Source organism: Mixophyes fleayi, chromosome 10 (genome assembly GCF_038048845.1).
Source record: "Mixophyes fleayi isolate aMixFle1 chromosome 10, aMixFle1.hap1, whole genome shotgun sequence".
Lineage (NCBI taxonomy): Eukaryota > Metazoa > Chordata > Amphibia > Anura > Limnodynastidae > Mixophyes > Mixophyes fleayi.
In genome coordinates, this window is record NC_134411.1 from 70,664,025 (window position 1) to 70,679,024 (window position 15,000).

At 37.9% G+C, this 15,000-nt stretch overlaps 1 protein-coding gene across 2 annotated transcripts in view; it reads left to right on the top strand.

Annotated features, from left to right (window-relative positions):
* The window catches only part of NKD1 (NKD inhibitor of Wnt signaling pathway 1), a 73,005-nt gene that overhangs the window by 54,560 nt on the left and 3,445 nt on the right, over positions 1–15,000 (top strand). Inside the window, exons 5-9 of one of the 2 annotated variants that reach the window (XM_075188857.1) lie at positions 3,561–3,664; positions 5,954–6,049; positions 6,200–6,256; positions 8,068–8,215; positions 10,995–11,076. In XM_075188857.1, the coding sequence (XP_075044958.1) occupies positions 3,561–3,664; positions 5,954–6,049; positions 6,200–6,256; positions 8,068–8,215; positions 10,995–11,076 (487 nt within the window). The remainder of the gene's footprint in view (positions 1–3,560; positions 3,665–5,953; positions 6,050–6,199; positions 6,257–8,067; positions 8,216–10,994; positions 11,077–15,000) is intronic. The other variant, XM_075188858.1, reaches the window with a different exon arrangement.

The window sequence follows — 15,000 nt, forward strand, 5'->3', positions numbered from 1 at the left end:
GGCTTACATATCATTACACACCAACATGTACCCCCAAATAATTACAAACCACCCCACAAAATGATATCCATTAGCTTGTGCCAGCAAAAATATGATTGCACACCAGTCCATGCTACCAGACAACTATTACACACAACTTCAGGGCACAGAGCAGGTTGGTAATCTTCATTCACCGGTGTACATGTTTTACCCCCCTGGAGACGGGGGTGGAGAGGGGGGGGGGGGGGGGTTAAATGTATCAAGCTGCAAGTTTGAAAAGTGGAGATGTTGCCTATAGCAACCAAACAGATTCTAGTTATTTATTTAGTACATTCTGCAAAATGATAGCTATAATCTGATTGGTTGCTATAGGCAATATCTTGACTTTTCAAACCCAACGGAAACTAGAATTAGCCCTTCAAAGGAGACTGCAAGGCATAGTAGAGGCTGACAAGAGAATAACAGTGGCAGTAAAGTGAAAAAAGTACATCACACATTTGAACTACTGTCATTTTATATTTTAATATGCTGTTTTAATGAATCTATTTGTAGATTCTAGATTTAGTAACATTTATGCTACTCTGCTTGCCATTTGGAATTTTATAGTTATATTAGACATAGCAATAGCATAAATCCTCCTGGAATTGCTGTGTGATCCTCTGTATGAGTTTTACATATGACAAACAACTTATTTATTTTTTTTCAAACAAAGAGGTCATTGGTTTATTAATGAGGATTACCTATGACATGCCCCAATCTGGTCTGATCACCCCCATGATATCAAGTGATGGTTTGGCCCTGACCATTGAAGGTGGCCATTGAGTGGTTGACTCATGCCTAAATTATGCTACTGCCCCAGTCTGGGCTTGTCAGGGAGACTGTATAAAAAGTTATACTGCATTGTAAGTAGCTAAGATATTGCCTTTTTGCAGTTGTTTATTTGCATAGATATGCATCTTCTGTAACTTAGTTTATGCAGTATATGTCTACTCTTTAATGGCTGCCTTTCAAACTAAACTGAGTATCATGAAAGTGACATGATTGCTGAATCAGGAAATTATGTTACATAAGGTCTACAGTTGATTTATCTATATTTTGTAATAAATAGACTCCTGTTCACTTACATTGCTGTGACATTATTATTAAGCAAAGTACAATATTTTGTCATTGTGTAAACAAGGCTCTAATAATAATATCATGATTTTGGGTAGGGATATTTTACAAACTACTAGTCAGTAATCCGACTGAAGGACTCCACACTTTCTTTTAAACCCCTTTGGCAGAAAGTGGCTGACAAAAGAGGACAATAGTCTGCAGTATGCTTTTTAGCAGGTGTAGAGACACAATAGCAAATATCTCAAGGTTTATCTACATATTAGAACTTTTATGTATATTTATGAATGTTAATAATATCTCTTTTATATCAGGTAACTTCTGTTTTAGGTGTAGTGGTTCTTTAAGCATAACGAAAAATCTAAAATAATTTATTGGACATTTGTACAATATTTTAGGTTGAACAATACCGAAATAAGTGCTCAGTCTCGAAGTACTAGATCTGTTTGTTGCAAGCTAGCACTTAATTCACATTAAAATTTGATGTGTTGGTGGATGCCGCGATTTCTCTAAAATTTTCACATCCCCACTGATCAAAAGCGAATCTTGCTGCTATTTGTACATAGAATCCACTCTAAAGCTGATAATATCCCTCATCTTTTTATAGTTGGTGAAGGAGAAAGTGCTTTGATGTTTTCATGGAGGGATGGAGGAGGGGGGGTTGAGATTTTCCATACGGGTGTTTGGCTAACACAACAAACACTGTTTAAAAATGTAACTTTGCTTAATTAATTAGCGATTCTGTTTAATACTCCTCTGATCTCTGTCCAACAAGGTATTTTGAGCCTTGAGAAAAAAAAACTTCAAAGTGCTGTTTAAGATGGTCTGAAGGGGGGGGGGTGTTAACCTCTTCACTGCTGGAAGAGTGCCAACATCTTTACCAGGCTAACAGTTAGATTGGGGGCATGAGTTTATTGCACTTTTGCAAGGCTTGTGAAGTGGCAAAATCTAGTTTTGATGAAGCCACAGATGTTTAAAACAAACACACACAAAGATATATGCAGCATCTTTCTGAGGATGTTTGTATTTGTTCATTTGAATAATAATAAATACATATGTTTTTTATATAGGCAATAACTGTGCAAAGTGGCATTTTTAGTGCATGTATGGTCACGGATGGGTTTTCATTAACTTCTCAGCAGAAACTCAGAAAGCCTTGATTTCCTCTCTGTTTCCTTAGATGAATGCCGTGCTGTACAAGTTGTTTGTGTGAAGTGCGCTGGCATGTTTATGAAAGACTATTAGAGTAGTCTGCCATCCTCCAAACCAGGAACCATCCAAAAGATGCTAAAAACATAAAAAGCCTTCAAAACAGTAGTCCTGCCATTCACACTGTATATTTATTGTAGAATGTACATTTGCAGAATGTAAGTCTACTATATGTGTGTGTACATGACATGTATATCGTGCATAGAGATAAAATGTAAAGCTGCATTTAACAAAATGTAGTTGTGGTATGGTGCCTTTAAAAGTCTAGTTTTCTACTGTGGTAGCACCTATTGTTCTGTGCCTCGCTCATAAGCATCCCCCGCCAGAAATCCTGAACTTCTTTCTGAAGTCATCCGCATATAGGATCTAATCCAGTTTCAGACTAAAAAGTGAATGAGACATTCAGGACCACAGACTAATATGGAATGGGGAATATGAGAATGAATACTATATATGTATGTTTTACTGGATATGCTGGCAGTAAGTGCCAGTGGCATGTTCTGGCAGGCTGTAGATTTAAAGTTTTTATTGTGGTGTCACAAGTCCTGGCAGTAGTATGTATGATAGATCTTAAAGGAGGAGAAGGGATATTGAAACTTTAATAGGCTCAAGGTTTCGCTGGGCATTCACTAAGCTTTTTAAAACAGAGCATACAAGTTCAGTGAGTTTCGGGCTATCCCTAGCTCCAGAACATAGGATGTTTCGTAAGATATAGTAATATTTATCAAAGAGTAGTTAACAATTTTACATATTTTTACACAGGTTAGTAAAATAATCTGCAAATTGATACAACCTAGAATAGAGCTTTTGCCAGGTTAAAGACCAAGAAGTTGTATGTGGTATTGAATCTTTAGTATCCAGACCAAACCTAAATAACTCCTCGGTGCCATTTGCTGGTAAGAAATGACTAATATGTGAGTGGCATGACAAGGTCCATAACTGTAGGCATATATGCTGGTGCCTAGGGGCAGCACATGGCGGCTCTTTTCCTGCACAACGCGTATGTCAAACTTACTTTCGTTCATCAGCAAATAAAAAATTATCTAACTGTATGAGAAAAATAAACTTAATTGAGGTGAAGCTGAACATGTTGTGTAGTACCAAAATGTGTGCCTATAGGCTCCAATAATGTAAATGTAGTGCCGACAATAACTAATGTATAGAGAGGTTAAAATTCATTTTATAATATATATTCGTGTACCTAAAGATAGGAATTTTAGCACTGTCATAACTTGATTTATTTTATTCCTTTATTTCAGTTGCTCTCCCTGCTGAGAAAAGCGAGGGTCTTTTCACGTTTGAGGACAAGAAAGTTGGGGATAAAGACACAGATGGACGTGCAAAGAAACAGCTGAAATTTGAAGTATATTTTTCCTGTTTTTTTCAAATGTATTCAAATTATATTTAATGCTGCTTTATAATAAGATGTTCAGATACATTTTTTAAGCTTAGAATAATTTTAGGTATTTCTTGGGGTTGGGGGAAGGGTACTTGCTACCGCAGATTATGGACACTTTGCCACTGACAAAAGTACCATATGTTTGTAGTGAAGCCAGGGCCAACATCAAATCTGGGAGAGTCCACCTCCTCGCAAAAAGCACCAAGCCCCTCGGTGTTGCACCTACACCTCCACCATGCTGCTTCTTCGCACCCAGAAGGTGGTGTATTTTTTTCGCAGTTCCAATCTCGTTAGGGAATCCAGCCCCATGCTGACCCACATTATGACAGGGGTACACAATGCTGCGGCAAATGCTAGTGCTGGTAATATGTAAATTTGGGGGGACCCCGTGCCCCCCTCCCCCCATTTTTGCTAGTACCAGCTTTAGTTAGCAGCACTAGAGTTGGTTAAGCTGTTTAGGGGTGTTTGCTATTATTTTTAACATTTATTTATTTACATTATGCAAGCTGACATTTTAAATGTGTAGTCGTTATGACTGTGTGTCAAAATTTTAGATGTCGACATTTTTCATGTGTAGACATTATGTATGTCAGCATTTTAAATGTGTAGACATTATGAACATGTAGTCATTTTGTTGTTTGACATTATAACAGTTTAGACATTATCTCTGTTGACATTATGGTGTAGACATTTTAATTGTCGACATTCAAGTTTTAACAGAAAAAATGTCAGCTTGCAGTGAACAGTTATTCATGTTTGTTATGATTAAGTCCTTGGATGAAATTAAATGCATTGAGGTCAATGGATTGAACTCCAATGATCTCTTGAACGGAAGTAAGACAATCCAGTTTCACATTGCATTAGACTTGCGGTTTCACTGGAGTTTAGAAACGCACAAGTGCCAGTGGGTGATAGTCCTAAGATTATCTGCTTCTGCTTCCTGCTATGGTTTCATCTGTTTTGTAGATAGCTGAAACATTGTTGCAAGAAAGTAATACAGCTGATATTAATTCTGGCTGCCATCCAAATTCTATTGTGCTGAATGGGGGTGGGGTGTGTTGAGGACCTTGACCGCTATCTTTTCAAACACACTTGATACATGTCAGCTGAAATCTCCAGGTTACAAGTAGATAGTAGGTTAGAAACATCTTTAATATAGGCTTTTGTCTACCACCAGAAACAGTTAATCATGCAAATAATCAACTTTCAATTGTGAGACATAAATTAAAGTGTGTGTAGAGTTACCTTTAAATTCAATTTAAACATATATAATTGTAAAGTAAGGTATGGGCATATGTGGACATATGGTGTACAACCTATTTAATGATTCTAGCAAAGACATCATGTTAATGCTTTCGGTGTTTCCCTGATAGTTTTAAAGCGCAGCTCTTTTCTATATCTCTGATCCAGACCCCCTTTTGCTCCTGTTTGAGAGAATCAGCCTACTTGCTAGTACCATGTAATGTGAGACTGGTACCATTTGCAATGTCTCATGCTCGCTTATTACAGTCAGGAGGCTTTGAACTCAGTAGGGGACACAGGCTTCTTTAGAACTGCCAGAGGGAATGGATTTCAGTCAGCAAATCTAGCAGGTAACTGGGCTGCACACAACCCTGGGCTATTTTCATCAGGTTACTTTGCTGGTTTCAACTTGATGTATTTTAAGCCCCCATTCACTCTCTCTCCGTGTCAGAACAGTATAAGGAAGGAGTTAACAGGTCAGTGTTCTCTATCTGTTATATGAATCACAAAGGCATATATAGGGTCATTCTGTAGGACTAGGTCTTTGTGGCGGTTCTTCTATCCATGTGTGTTTGACATTCACTTTGTATTTCACAGTTAAACAGGTTTTTATACTGTTAGTTCTCAGCTGTCCCTAATATCAATCCCAGGTTTTAACTATTTTTCCCTGAAATATTTTTTTTTGCTAGAAATGTCCCTATTTTACTATATTGAAAAATTGTACAATATAGTTTCTTTATTTATGTCGAATGCATTTCTTGTGATCTATTTGAATTAATTCTAAGTTCATTTGTATTAAAGATGAGCATTTAAATAACATTATACTCATTTTAGTGAATATGGGTCTCATTAAGTCCAACTATAAGGTGAGCCCTCTGTTGTAACCCCCACTACCACCCACCTACCTCTGACCTGCGTTTTTAATCACCACCAATTGAATAGTAGCAAACGCTACACATTTAGGAAATAAATGGAAATCAGTTTTTTGAAACAAGAACATTTTACTTTTAGGAACTTCAGTGTGATGTTTCAGTGGAAGAAGATAACCGGCAAGAATGGACATTCACGTTGTATGATTTTGACAACAGTGGACGAGTCACACGAGAGGTACATTTTTGTTTTTTTGATCTTTACTGTTTATAACATCAAAGCGGGGTTAACAATACATGTCAGTATACTTAGTTTGTGCCAATCTTCGCTCATTTTTGAAAATATTTTATATGGAAAATGTGACACTTGATTATATTATAAATTTAGATGTGTATTGAGAGAGAGTCCAGTCACAAAGGACAGCAGGATCCTGCACCAAAACAGGTGTGTATAAAAGAGTGCAGGTTTATGTTCTCCAGTGTCAGTAAATGACAAAATAAAGCAAATCACAATGTATAAATTATATCAAACTACCTCCCGTGGTACTATCACATAGTGGTGGTGATGATGATGATGATGATGATAGGCCCCCTGACTACCAGATTGGGTAGCTAAGCCACTCCCGGACCTTTAAGGAAAATTCCAACCAGTAGTTATTGATGGTGACACCATTTTTGTGTTCCCTGGGAACAATTCAACGGGGGAGTGTGGTAACCTCTTTGTTACTTGGTGCATGTTGAGTAATGTAATTGTTAAACACATCACCGTTCACTTGGGCCACTGATCCCCAAGACATCACAGCCCCTTCCTCTTTTGGAATATCGGTGTCCAGTGTTGTCCATTAGTTACTGCACATAACATGGACAATAAGTAGAATGCAATCACCGTTCCTTGCTCAGAGGTTTTGAACCTCAGCAGGTTGAAATGGTGTTGATAGATGTATGATGCTACACACTGGATCATCTGTTTATTATTCATCTGCTTTGGACAGGCAGAGGCTACTCTACCTGTTAGAACAGCTGAAGAAAGAGTTAAATTAATGATGACACCTTATACTGTATATATGGTGACACAATTATTTTTATTTTCTCATTATATTTATCTTTTAAATGTGTATAGTTTTGTGCTCTGAACAGGCAGTGACCTTTTCAGTCATGTCAGTGACAGTTAACGAAGGGCATGTCTGACTGCTTACTGTCATTAAGACAGAAATGTTTAACACTTCTATATGCCATTAGTAAATGCTAGCATGTTCTCAGTATGCTTGACGATTTATTGGATTCCATTAAAGGAAAATCTAAACGTTTTAATAAAAACACTACAGGATAAAACTATTGTAGTCGAAGAAGAATCCTAGAGATTTAAAATTGGAGAGAAATGTTCACCTGCAGGAATCCCGCCCCGTCTTGGTACTGACCCTAAACTGTGCCCCAGTTACGTTAATACCGCTGATCTATATAGCATTCTTTGTCTGACCTCTCTATATGAAATGTCGGGGATTGACACATTCTGTGCCTCTATTGCCAAGTGACTGTAGGAAACACGCTGCCTCTAATAGCTTTGATTCTTCCAATGTTGTCTTTGAGCGTGAGTTAAGATAATGTCATTGCGGAAATACTCCTGTTGAAAAGAATTAGTTAATAAACCGTTTTCATCCATTGACAGTTCAATTTATTTTTACTATCAAGGACTTTTTCTGACAGGCTGCCCTGTAATTATCTTTGTAGGGAAAATGGCTAATCAGACTCTGATAATTGAACTAATGTTTAGTCATCCGTGAAGTGTTAAAGACGTGTTTGAGGTTTAAAAGACCCAGATCGCCCTCTTCAGCTGCTTTCTTTAATCCTTTGATGCCATGTAATATTTTGCTTGTCACTTTGACAGCAAGCGAATTAGAGTTAGAGTAGCTGTCACTAAAAGGGTGGGTATAACTTCCCTTACATTTTTGTATGTACAGGATTAAACGTTTCTCTTGTTGGACACAAAACTATTTTCCTATATGCTACAGTACCTCTCTTTTTAATATTCAGAGTTCTTAATTTTGAATTCAGCAGTGGGGTTGTTCATGAGATCACACTTTGGGCAGGTGCCAAAGCCTGGGCAAAGGGTTAGTGTAGGTGATGTCACCAGTGCTTTCAGGTCATGCCCAACATTCAGCTATGACAGCACATAAGCAAATTACACTGCATGCTGCTGTTGATTAAGGAGACACAATCCACTCACAGCGAAATAACTTGTGTCTTGTTTTCCTCTAGGACATTACAAGTTTGCTGCATACAATATATGAAGTATTTGATGCATCAGTGAATCATTCTTCTAGCTCCAGTAAAACCCTTAGGGTCAAGCTTTCTGTGGCTCCAGATGCCACACTGAAGAAGAGAACTGTGTTACTTAAGCATGCAGGTATTACAAGTGATCAACATTGTTGTTTTTTTCCAAATCTATTTTTTAGTAAGTATGAGGGTGGGTGAATGCAGTCTGTAGCCATTACGTATGAATATTGCCATCTTGATATATAAGTGAAACAATAAATAAATGAAACAAGAACATTGCATCATGTCCCATTCTGCAATTATGTCTAATTTAAAAGTTGCTGGGCAGGACAGTGATAGGGGAAAGGGGGCAGGGGGAGTAACCAAACTTACAGTAGTTCTCTGCAGAATGGTATGGAAGACTCCAACGCGGCTCTTATGATTGAAACAATACATATTATGGGTTTATAGCCTCACTAGAATTCAATGGGTGGATCCTATAGCAGATTTCCGGTCTCACACCATTTGGTGTAGTAGAAGCATTTTTCTAACTTGAAGCTTAATTTAATTTTGAAAAGTAATTTAATAGCTTCCACATATCTCAAAGAGACCCCTATACCTGCTTCTCGGTTGTTTCCAGCTAGTCTATTTTGAATAGATAAGGTAATTTACCTTTACAATGTAATAGAGTTAGTGGCTATTCTGCATCAAAGCTTGTAGAATGTATTTTTTGGTTGTATAGTTATCTGTTACCTCTTGTAAACCTGAATGTGGCGTCAGGGATTTCCAGAATGGCACATTGTAGGGACAATGGGATGAAATGTACCATTTCTGCCATAACATGAGTTTTTATTTGTATCCAGAATTTTTGAATGTGGAGTGTGGAAATGGCCTTTGTAGGAGAGCCTATGGTTTCTAAGAAATATGTCTAGGGAGTTCTATTCAAATTGTAGATATATAGTGTTGCACTTTTAAGACAACCAGCGCAGCGTATGATCTCAAATTTGGATATTTCGACTTAGAGTCCCAACATTTTTTTCCTAGATTAATCCACCAAACAATTTATAGATGTACTGTCTGTGCCCATAGGTTAAAAGGTTGAGATCCTTTACTTTGTTGGAAAGCAAGGTATAGTAAAAAAAATAAGGAGTGGTGATGTTGAGATCCCACTTATCTCTTATCTTCTGCCAGGTCAACCAGGTTGTTATTAGAAGTGGATTATCCAGCATTTCTGGAAGAATATCTTCCTAATGCCGATGCAGAAATTATAATAAGTTGATGTCCAACATGAATTGTTGGTCTAAGGTGTGGTTATTGTAAGTGGTATTAGTGTTGGTGATAATCCAAGATATCTGCATATAGCAGCTGGATTGTATAATTTATTTTTAGGGACATTAGTGTCTTCTTCTGATTTGGATTTTTGGAGTTTTCATGCAGATTTTAGATTTTTTTTTTTTTGCCTAATTGTCTAAAATCAGTTTTCATCCTTGTAGAAAGAAGTATTGGTAGTAATTGTAGAGGATAAAGAGATTTGGGAAACACTATCATTGATCAGTTTTGCCCTGCCGAAAAATAAAGTTGCAGACAGTGCCAGGGTTTCAACTTGCTGGGGACTGTCTTAATTAGGTGATCTGTGTTGATTTTGTAGGGAACATGAATGTTTTTTAGGTAATAATATATCCAATATGTATTTTTTAACCCAACTGAGGGGAATCTTTTTGCTCCAATTGTGCCGCTCAGCGCTGCCCAAAGCCGTTGAGACTGAGTTGTCTATGCTTATATAATCTACATTGTTAAAGGACGGAACATAAGATAAAATATTTCAAATGTGTACTCAGGAAAGACACAGCTGTCTCCCCTAACAATCAAAACCAAAATGACTATAGTTAAGAGGAAAGGTATGGTCTATAAGTAAAATTACTGGTGTTATCAGAATAGCATATTTTACACTAAAAATGTAATGATTCCCCTTGAAGCCATTTACATTTCGTGACAATAAGGGGTTATCTACCTTCAGATTAATAAACTGGCTTATACAAGGCCTTGTGCAATTTTTACTAAATAGGGGGAAAAAAAAAATTTTTGTGTTTTTTTTTTTTTTTTTTTAGACAGAGTTTTTGTTTTTGTTTTCACTGGCATACAACACAAAGATAGGCTGGGTACACACTGCAGAAAATTTCTCCCGATATGACATCTTTAACGATTTTACGAACGACTGAAAAAAATAAATGTCCCACTCATTATGCTGATTCATGTGTACAAACTATTAAAGTTTTAGACAATTTACCGTCAGAGCTGTATATCGTAACCACCAGCTGAAAAGATGGTGACTCTGCACATTCCATAGAGATCTATGGACACTGCTGGTCCTGAGTGCATACACACTGCAGAATTGGAACAACATCGTTCCATCGTTGGATGAGATTTTTAGTTTGGTTTAAAAGTCAAATCAAATGGTACGATATCCTTTGGAACGATAACTGTTCATTGTTGCAGTGTACACACTAATGAGGTATCGGGAGGAATGGTCGTTTATTGTTCAATTGGGTGAAAATGGGTGTGTACCCAGCCTTACTCTCTGGAAATAATTAAATAATTAAATTCAATGCAGAGCATATAGCTGAGCTGTGTCGTAATGCAGTTCAATTAAAATAAACCACCTGATATAAATATATGGCTATCAAAGCACTTTTGTATCCAGAAATATTAAGCAATATACTTGGTACAAATAGCAGCAGACAATAAATGAAAAGTCATCTGAAGGTGGCTAATCCCTGTTGCATTCCTATATATAATATGAGAGGATTGTATTGTGAGTTATTTGGTTGATTGTTGTCTACCTGTATAGCTACATTCTAGGTAGGTTTCCTATCACACTGAGTGGAGTGGATGTGGGTCAGTCTTATGACTGCCAGTTTGTTTACTTGCAGAGGTGCAGGGCGGGAGGCACAGAAGTGAGAGCAAGGTGAACGAAGATTTGCGGAACGCTGAAAAGAAACGGGGATCTTCAAGGTACATTCTATTCGCTGCAATGTTCATATATACTCAAATGCTTATCATAAAAAATCCTAAATCCATGCTGATTAGTTATTTTAAAGGACGCAGTCTTCAATGGATTTTTTTCATTGTTATTGTGCTAGAAACCTGCCTGAAAAGAAATTAAGCCTTTCTTTACATAAGTCTGTAGCATAAAATCTGTAATAGAGAATTGAGAAAGAAAGTGAGGGTCCCAAGTTTCTCCAGGATTATTTATGTTGGCAGCAGCTGATCTCTTCTCTCCCTCCCAGTGCCTTGTTGTCTTACATTCCAAGCATGGCTGTAGCTCTTGTGTCTGCGTTGGGTCTCTATGTGGAGAGACTCTTGGCGCTGGCTTAGTCCTTTCTATGTGATAAAGAGTATCTTGAGGCCTCCAGAAGCTTGAACTTACAGTTCCGGGATTTACAGAATTCAATATATTTGGAGGGTGAAGGCAGGCAACGGAAAGATAAAAGAGAGTGTTGCGTCTGAGAGCTAAAAATGTTATGCAGATATAGAGGCATAACGGGGACATTTTTTAGATTGTTTTATAAACATTCCCCGACAAATTCAGGTAAGTTAAATAACAGTTTTGTAGGACAGTAAGAAAAAGTACGAAACTCACAACACACACTTATAAACTTGAATGGGCCGGAGTCATTAAAGAGAGCAATGCAAAAAAAAGAGTAAGTTTGCTCCTGGACAAAAGTTTATAATTAAATTAGTTTATAATTTGGTACATAAGTTAAATACTGGCTGTTTTTTCATGTAGCTCACAAATACTTGATAGCTTTATTTTTACACTGAACTTTAAAGTTAATTTAGGACATGACCTACCCCAACTATAAATCTGTCCCCACATTTTAAATTTACCCCCCCCCCCCCACCTCCAGTGTAACATGGTTTTGCCCAGGTGCAAAGTTACTCCTTTTTTATTCTTTGTTCTCCTTAATGACTCAGCTCTGAATGTGTTTTTTTCAACTCTTTTTCATTGTTAAAAAATCACACTTCCTGGAGCTAATACAAGTCCTGGCAATAGCTAACACTACAAGTCAAGCAGAATTCCTTTTTCATATAAATTCTAAATGTGCATGTCATTCATAAGTAGCATCAGAATAACGCCACCCGATGGACATGTTATCATGAAAAATAAAAGAATGGTTTTGCAAAAGAAATAACTTTCAGGTGTGAAAACTGAATTATTTAGCAATAAGTAACTGCTCTAAAGATGTGGAAGAGTAATGTTTTTTCCTTACATTTTGTAAATTTAAATATTTTTTTCCATTCCCTACCCTAGACCTTTACCATCATCTGTTTATATAGCGCCACTAATTCTGCAGCGCTGTACAGAGAACTCACTCACATCAGTCCCTGCCCCATTTAAGCTTACAGTAGAAATTCTCTAATACACACACAGACTAGGGTCAATTTGATTGCATCCAATTAACATTCTAGTATGTTTTTGGAGGGTGGGAGGAAGCCCACACAAACATGAGGAGAACATACAAACTCCACACAGATAAGACTATGGTTGAGGATCAAACTCATGACCCCAGTGCTGTGAGGCAGAAATGCTAACCACTAAGCCACTGTGCTGCCCATACTTTGGTGATGTTCCATCTCCCACAACTATTCTATTGTGCCCTGAACCACATATGTAATATGCGGAAGTAAGAGGCGTTGTTGAGGACAACATTATGTTTAGTTTAGGATCAACATAATGCTAGATATGAGAGCTGACTGTGCTGGTGTCACCCAATCAGGAGCTGTTATTCCAAGAAGCGTGTCTGATTTAAGCGCCATCAGGCACACTACACTGCAGCAACTCCTCATGTGATAACGATCCCTGGGGATGAAACAGCACCAAAGTCTGGTGCAAGGAAGGAAACACATCTTTAAACTTACAAGGTGTAAGGAAATTCACAATACATTACAGTTCCATAACTGTAGAGCAGTGTGTGTGTTCTGTGCATAAGAAAATTGCATGAACATTTAAACAAATGGATTTCACGGCCCTGTTCCAGTTCTAAGTAGCTTGGAGTCTTTTATATTTATATACATATATATATATATATATATATATATATATATATATATATTTATATATATTTATATATATATATATATACATATATATTTATAGATATATACATATTATTATTATTAATTTTTATTTATAAGGCGCCACTCAGTGTCCGTAGTGCCGTACAGGGACAAACAAGTACAATACAAGGTGGGACGGCACGGTACAGTAAACAATAAGCACAGTAATTCAGTAAGCTCAAAGTACAGCTAGAGAGAGGGGCCCAAGAGGAAGGGCGCGGATGACGGGGAGACCCCCAGAGGGGTGGGAGGAAAGGTAGCTGGAGAGCAGAGAGTTAAAGGTGCAGGAAACAGGAGGAGAGATGGCCCTGCTCAAGGGAGCGTACAATCTAACATATATACTTATATGTGTTTATATATATATATATACCGTATTTGTCGGCGTATAAGACGACTTTTTGGACCTGAAAAACATGCCTCCAAGTGGGGGGGTCGTCTTATACGCCGGGTGCCAAACTCAGGGGTCTCGGGGGTGCCGCGGGCCAGCCATAAAAAAAACAAAACAGAAACACTTACCAATCGCGCGGCGCCGGGACCCAGCATCCTCCTCTCTTACGCAGCCTGTCATCAGTGACAGGCTGCGTGAGAGAGGAGGATGCTGGGTCCCGGCGCCGCGCGGATTGGTAAGTGTTTCTGTTTTTTTTTTGGGGTTTTTTTATGGCTGGGGCGCGGCAGAGGGGGCAAAGTGAGAGAGGGAGAGAGGGACAGATGAGAGTGACAGGAGGGGGACAGAGGAGAGTGACAGCAGAAGAAGGTAAGTGTTATTAGTATGTGTTATGTTATGTTTGTTTTATGTTATGTCATGTCAATGCAGAGTGTGTGATCAGCATATATGAGTGTGTGTGTGATCAGCATATATGAGTGTGTGTGTGTGGGGGCCAGTGACTTCATGCAGTGTGTGTGTGTGGGGGCCAGTGACTTCATGCAGTGTGTGTGTGTGGGGGCCAGTGACTTCATGCATTGTGTGTGTGGGGGCCAGTGACTTAATGCAGTGTGTGTGGGGGCCAGTGACTTCATGCAGTGTGTGTGTGGGGGCCAGTGATTTAATACAGCGTGTGTGGGGGCCAGTGATTTAATACAGTGTGTGTGGGGGCCAGTGATTTAATACAGTGTGTGTGTGGAAGGTGTGCGGAAGAGGGGGTAGTCCTATACGGCGAGTATATAACAAACTCTATAATTTTGAGTGGAAATGTTGGGGGTCGTCTTATACGCCGGCAAATACGGTATATATATATATTCATAGATAGATAGGTTAGAGATAGATAGATAGGTTAGAGATAGATAGATAGGTTAGATACAGATAGATAGATAGGTTAGATACAGATAGATAGATAGGTTAGATACAGATAGATAGATAGGTTAGATACAGATAGATAGATAGGTTAGATACAGATAGATATATATATATATATATATATATATATTTATATTACTTTTGGAATTTTTAAGGCATGTTTTTTTTCTTCTCTTAATGAATGCAAAAAACTGAAACACTTGTCAAAAAACTAGTCTTTCTGTTTGATTAGGTAATGTTTAAGATTTGCTTAAATATACTGTAAATCTAGTGTGATTTGTAAGTCCTGAAAAATAATAAGTTTTCAACATCAAAACACACTATTGTGTTTGTAAAGCATCTGTCCTCATAGTCTAAACATCCCCTAGATTACAGCAATTGCACTGTGGTTGGTGCTTTAGTGCTTTTGTGGAGTTATAACAATGCTTCTTTTTATTACATCGGTTTTTTGTTCCAGCCAGTATGGAAATCTATGCTGTCACAGTCGCTATAACAGGTTACAAGAGGAGCCTTTCCGCATGGAG